This window comes from Bombus flavifrons, chromosome 15 (assembly GCF_040668555.2).
Source record: "Bombus flavifrons isolate JBK064 chromosome 15, iyBomFlav1_principal, whole genome shotgun sequence".
NCBI lineage: Eukaryota > Metazoa > Arthropoda > Insecta > Hymenoptera > Apidae > Bombus > Bombus flavifrons.
The window spans coordinates 421,249-428,070 of record NC_138456.1 but is presented as its reverse complement, the minus strand read 5'-3'; the positions used below and the strand labels follow the sequence as shown (position 1 = coordinate 428,070).

The following is a 6,822-nucleotide window of genomic DNA, read 5'->3' as shown; positions in this document are numbered from 1 at the left end:
GTGCCGAAAATATGTAAATATAGTGTTCAATGAGCGCATTAATTATGGATTCAGTTCGTTGCGTTTTAAGGGGAACTAGTATCAGATATTTCGTAAGTTCATCGTGAATTGAAAGTATGTATTGGTTTCCGCGTTTGGTTTTCGTCATCGGTCCTATGATGTCCATAGCGATTTTGTCGTTAGGGTTAAGTGGCGTGTCTGAGATTTGTGGGGATTCTTTGGGCCTGATACGTGTTAGTTTCTCCTTTTGACATGTGTCGCATGTTTTCACAAAGTTTTCTACTCTTTCTAAAAGTCCGGAAATTTTGAATTTATCCTTGATCCGTTGATACGTTTTTTGTATCCCTAAATGTCCTACGGTGTCGTTATGGTTTTCCTTTATTGCTTGTAGTATTTCGTTTTCATCTAGTTTTAAGATGGGATTAGGTGCATAAGTAATTTTCTTGTACGTGTCGTTAAAATATATTAGCATGAGTTTAATCTGCGTTTTCTCTAATTCAGTGAAATCGTTATTTCCTATGCCGATTTTTGTTGTATCTTTAAGAATTTTGTAAAGTCTTCTGATCCAAAGTGTCTCGTCGTATTCTCCTAAGTCGTTTCGAGTTAACTGGTAAAATGTTTGGTCATTCGGTTTAATTTCTAAGAGTTTCGGATTTTCGTTGTTGTCTTTCCATGCGTTGAATGAATTAGTGTGATCAATTACTAGGTCGAGGTTAACTACTTCGTCGCGAGTTACCGCGTGAACTCTGGATAAAGCATCTGCAGCTGTGTTATCTTTACCTTTTGTATATTCGATTTCATAGTCATATTCTTCGAGTTTAAGTCTCCAACGAATCAGTCTGCTAGAAGGGTCTTTGCAATTGTGCAACCACTTAAGAGCTTGGTGGTCGGTTCGAATAATGAAGCGTCGTCCTAACAAGTATTGCCTTAATCTTTTCACGGCCCATACGATGGCTAAAAGCTCTTTTTCTGTCGTGGTATAGTTTCGTTCGGGTGGATTCAGTGTTCTTGAAATGTAACAACAAGGATGACCGTCCTGTGACAGTATTGCTCCTAGTCCTTCGTTACTTGCGTCGGTAGTTAGGGTAAAGATTTTGTTAAAGTCTGGATAAGCTAATATTGGGAAATTACAGAGTTTGTCTTTTAAAGTATCAAAGCTAGTCTGGTGTTTGTCAGTCCAATGAAATGGTGTGTCCTTTTTTGTTAAGTCTGTAAGGCTTTTCGCGATTTTGGAAAAGTTTCGAATGAATTTGCGGTAATAACCTGCTAAACCTAAGAATGATTTCACGTCCGTGGCATTGCGGGGTAATCGAAAGTTTTTTACAGCGTCTAATTTCTTGGGGTTTGGTTTAACTCCTTCGGATGAAACTACATGGCCTAAGTATTCTAGTTCCGGTTTTACGAATTCACATTTGTCCGGTTGCAATTTAAGTCCTAATTCTCTGAGTCTCTGAAATACTATCGCGAGGTTTTCGTTATGTTCTTGAATCGTTTTTCCGAATATCACTATGTCGTCCAAATAAACAAAGCAGTATTTTCCTACAAGTCCAGTCAAGGCTCTGTCCATTAATCTTTGAAAGGTAGCGGGTGCGTTTTTAAGTCCGAATGGCATTCGATTGAACTGAAAATGCCCTTGCGGTGTCAAAAAAGCGGTGTATTTTTTAGATTTCTCGTTCATTGGAATTTGGTGGAATCCTGAGGATAAATCAAGTGCCGAAAAGAATTTTGCGTTTCCTAGTTGTGTTAAAATGTCGTCTATATCGGGTAAAGGGTAAGCGTCTTGTTCTGTGAGTTCATTTAGTTTCCTGAAATCGATAACTATCCTCCATTTCTGTTTTCCTGAGGCGTCTAATTTTTTTGGAACTACCCATACCGGAGAGTTATAAGGAGATTCGGATTCTTCTATAATATTTTTCTTCAACATGTCTCCTATTTGTCGCGAAATCTCGTCACGGTGACATTCCGGTGGTCTATACGATCGTGTGTTAATAATTTTGTCTTTAGTTAACGAAATTGTGTGCTGAGTTAAATTAGTACAGGGCAAAAGATCGGTTTCTAAATTAAAGATGTCAATATAATGGAGAATAATCTTTTCGATGGATTCACGGATTGGTTTTTCAATGTGATCTGTTCTCACTAGGCTTTTTAGTTTTGATACGTTGGAAAAGTCATGAGAATTTTGAATATTGCTAGAAATTTCAATGTTTTGCTCACCAGTGTTGATAAAACATACTTTAGTTGGTTTGCCTTCCAGATAGATTGTTTGAACTCTGTTTTCTCCAGGAGTTAAGTGTATTGGTTTCTGAAATAAAATGGTTTTGTCGTTTAGTCGGATTTTGTCATTGGATATTGAATAGTTATACTTCTCTAAACATGGTAGCCCAATGATTCCATCTTCGATAATAGGGAAGTTGTTCGGTACTATGTGAAAAATGTGATTTTGTCCAAAAATTCGTTTCGTTACGTATTCGTTAGTTTCGTATTTGTCTCGTCCCATAGAAAATTTTTGTTTAGGCCCTATTTGTATCGCGTTGACAGTTTTGTTACGTTTCACCAGGTTTATCCCTGCTCCTGTGTCGACCAGAAATACTCGCTCTTCGGTTCGGGTTGACAAAGGTATTGCGAGTAGTCTTCCCGTGGCGATGTTGACTCGTACGTCTCGTACGGTTCGTCCATCTCCTGGTTCGATGTTGTTTCTTGTATTTCGCCCCTTTCCTGGACTGCCTGAATCCTTGCGGGTGGTCGATCGCGCTGGCTCGGTAGTAGAAAATTTTGACACTTGTTGGCAATATGTCCCAGCTTTCCGCACTTAAAGCACTTCATCTGCGCGCGTTCAGCAGGTGGTCTATTTTCTATTTGGTTAAATGTAGCAGGTTTCTGAGCTGCTGGCGTGTTAGGCGATCTTGATGGTACATTAGGTCGTCTTACCTGCATTGGCTGGTTGTTTGCGCGATTACTAGCGGAAGGTAAGCGATTACATGACCAATTAGGTTGTCGTTCTTCTCGCAAGTAGCGTTCTACATCGGCTGCCTTTTTTTCAGCTTCCGAAAGATTCAAGGGTTCACTGCTTAATAATATTCGCCCTATGTCGCGTCTGAGTCCCTTTAGGTACACACGAACAGTCTTCTTCGTGATTTCTTCGGTCATAATTTTACGTGTCAGTGGTTGTGGGTACTCATTAGTTACTGCGTACAGCAAACGGTTGAGTATTCTTCTAAACCGAATATTAAAACTTTGCACTGATTCCTCGCGCCCCTGTCTCAACTCTCGTAATTGTTCTTGGTACTCATCCGAAGTCACTTGTGCTGCTAAGTTATTTCTTAGTGCGTCGTACAGATCACTGTAACACTCAATAGGAATGTTGCGAATACTTTGGGCTGCTTTCCCCACGATTTTTTCCACTTTTATTGCTTTTAGCAACAGATCTTGCTCCATACAGCGATCCTTCATACTTCTCACTTCTTTGATGAAGTCTTCAACTCCTACATCATCATCTCCGTTGAGCGTTGGGATGTAGCGTATTGCATCCTTAGCTCGTAGAGTGGGAGAAGCGGGCGGAAAATAGCCTCTTTCTTCCACCTCGGGTTGTTCGATGTTGAGGTGAACAGGTGGGATGTCTGGAGCTGCTAACCCTGACAGTTTGCGTGCTTTTGCCATATTCCCGGTGCGATTGATTGCTGTCGATGCACTTTCATTGTCTTCGGTGATAATGGAAGCAAAGTCATCGGTCGCAGGGGATCCGAACCCAGTCTGTAGCGCTGCGACGGTTTTCCCGAGATTCTCGATTTCTGCTGCCCTGTGTCTGTTCTCTTCGTCATTTTGCATAGACAAACGTAACATTTCCTCTCGTAAAAGGGCAATATTCTCGTTCTGTTTTTGAATACTGTCCCATATTGCTCGCAACATTGGGTCAGTTGAGGTTGAAGTTTGAGATTCGTTTGCCTTAGACATTATTGCGCTGATTTCACTTTTATTGTCACTTCGCTTGGTTCGTGATAGTTACTTTGTTGTTGCGGATGACCGTAGTCCCAAATAATTCTATCTTCCGTAGATGATGAATGTCTTTTGGTTTCCGAACAAACACTTTTCACTATCCTGGCAGGATCGCCAAAATGTCACGTAAAATTACACAAAAGAACAACAAAAAAGAATAAAAAAAAGAAACTTTATTTTTCTTCTAGCACTTGGTTTTACAATCTACCTCCGAGCTCTAAGCGTGACCTTTTAAGACTGAAGCTCTTATGATTTTTTGACTTTCGATCGGATCCGATCACTTTCTTTTGTCATCCCTCAACATCCCCACCGTCCATGCATTTGCTAGGCGTCCGCGGCCGTTGCCACGTGCTCTTTCTTCTAGAACCTTCGGTGGAAGGACCGTTGGGATGTTGATGGTTCATTAGGCACTTCAGCGATATACATTGTCGCCGAGTGCCGCCACATCTTTATCTCCGATTTTAAAGTGAGCCGGTCGTGACACTATCCATGTGCCTGCCCCTGAGTTACCATGCTCGCTCGTGCCGATTGACGATGGAAGTTTCCACGTCCCCTGCTCGTATTTCCTTTGTTTCCTTGTCCTCTGCTGCGACCACGTGTTGGCCCATGCCAATAGCCGTTACTGCTTCCCGCTTGGACGCCATTTTGACACTCTCTCGCAAAGTGTCCTAATCTTCCACATCTGAAGCATCCTTCCTTTTTTGCAGAAAAGGCGTTGGTTTGCCTTTCTCCTCGATTGGATTTATTTTTCTTCTCTGCTATTTCTATTTTATTTTTCACATACGCTACCGTTTGATTCTCTTCTTTCAATGCGTCTATTATGTCCGCTATGTAGCTGTATTCTTCGGGTAACGTATTCAGCATGTAATTCAGCTTTTCCCTCTCACTTACTTGTGCGCCCGCACTTTTCAATTCATTTGTTAATTTTTCGAAGTCGTTAAAGAATGATGCTGAATCACTGTAGTTCTCCAGTCTTATGTTTTCCAATCTCCTTCTGCACACGATCTGTAGTGCCGTCGACTCTTTCAAGTATATTCCATCGAACTTTTTTACTATTTCATACGCCGTTTTTTCTTCCCTAATATATTCCAATTGTCTATTTGTTATGGCGCTATAAATTATATTTGTCGCTTTCAGATCCTTTTTGTCCCAGTCTGGATTATCTGTTTCGGTCTTCACTCTCGTTATAACAATATCACATTCCTTATACTTCAAAAACATTGTTATTCTCTGCTTCCATATACCGTAATCCTCACCATCGAATATAGGTATCATGATTTTCGATCTCTCCATTTTAATTGATTCCTTATATCTTACTCAAGCGTTCCCACGTGCTCGAAGTATATCTTTTCTCTTCTTTCTTTGAACGTTTCTTCCCTTATTGAAACTCACTCGAACTAACTCGCAAGATTGAAAAGCCACGCACTCAATAACTTGCAAAACTATAAACCACGCTCTGCTACCATGTTAAGATATAGGTGGGATTCGGAAATACAAATAGTTTACTTTATTTAGCACACAACAGTTATACACATATCTTATACTCTGAAGACCTCGTAATCCTACTCGCACGCACGCTTGTTGTCAACCGACTCTTCCAGATGCTTCTTAACGACAGTGTTTTGTCTCAACTAAGACCTGGACGCCCTCTGACCCTTACACACACTCTCTCATGTACAGTGTAAATGTATCACTTCCCTAACAGGAGCAATAACCATAAGGAATCTCCTGACTCGAAGATGTTTTATACCACTTAACGGCCTTAACGGGCAAATTGAAATGCTTAGTTTTACGACAGTTCCTTATGATTATTACGGTCCCACTAATTATATTGACGTAGCGAGTGGCCGCCACGACTGAGGGATGGATTCCGGGCTACGTAAAGAATCACCGGACGTAACATCCTCCCCCCGTTGAGAGGGTACCCATTAAAAGTTATATAAAGAGAAATTAATTGGATTTCCCATCCTACTCCTTATCGATTGTGGTTTGGCCGTAGTCCGCTGGATTGGGTTGGCTCGGTAGTGAGATGAGCCGCTTGAAGCCTCGGTACAGGATGCTCGTTTCCGTATGACTGTGCCCGTCTGGATGATGTAGTAGTAGTCTCCGGAGTGAACTTGATGACACGGCCGAAGAGCTGTTGCGTTGAGGGCACGTTGTTTACCTCGTAGTCTGGATCGCCGCCGTTGCCGTCGTTGCCAAGAAATTTCCAGTTGAAGTGCACAACCCAGAAAGTGTCGTGGAACACATCGAAACTGGAAGTATCGTTGAACACCCCGATGATTTCATTAAAGCAGGAGATCCACATGTAAATCCGACGTGAAGGCGTGAAGGCGTGAAGGATGTTTACGGCTGATTGGGAGACAGGGCTCTCTCCGTTGACCTAACCGAATTGCGTTTTCTTGATGATGATCCTTGTTGGTTGTACTGGCTTTGCCCATGGATTCTTCTTCGTCTCGATAGTGCCGAGTCTCTTGGCCCAATTCTTCGGGGAAGACGAAATCAGAGGCATCATACCTTCCGTTTGTTATATTCCTTCCACTCGATTGGATGCAGTGGATTAGGATTTACAGCTGCAGGCGTTTGTAGCCATTCTGCTTCATTGTGTCGATCTTTATCCGGTGCTGGATTTTTCCGAAATTGTCTTCTTGACATTATCGCATTATATGTGATAGCGTTCGCTGGTGCGTTAAACGGATTGTCCAGACTGGACTCTGGTTTCAGGGGGCAGTTGGCCAGCATTAGGTCGTGTTTCTTTCCAGGAAGTGTCACTATGCTGGGACTATGCAATAAATGCGCTGGTTCGTCCTTACTAGCGAGTTCATCGGT

At 41.9% G+C, this 6,822-nt stretch overlaps 1 protein-coding gene across 1 annotated transcript; it reads right to left on the bottom strand.

Annotated features, from left to right (window-relative positions):
* Positions 1–2,715: 2,715 nt before the first annotated feature.
* Positions 2,716–4,120, bottom strand: LOC138187570 (uncharacterized). The gene is made up of 2 exons (XM_069128490.1): positions 2,929–4,120; positions 2,716–2,852 (listed from the first exon to the last, which is right to left on the bottom strand). Exons 1-2 carry the CDS (start codon positions 3,949–3,951, stop codon positions 2,820–2,822), a joined length of 1,056 nt encoding a protein of 351 aa, XP_068984591.1. The 5' UTR covers positions 3,952–4,120; the 3' UTR covers positions 2,716–2,819.
* Positions 4,121–6,822: the final 2,702 nt, after the last annotated feature.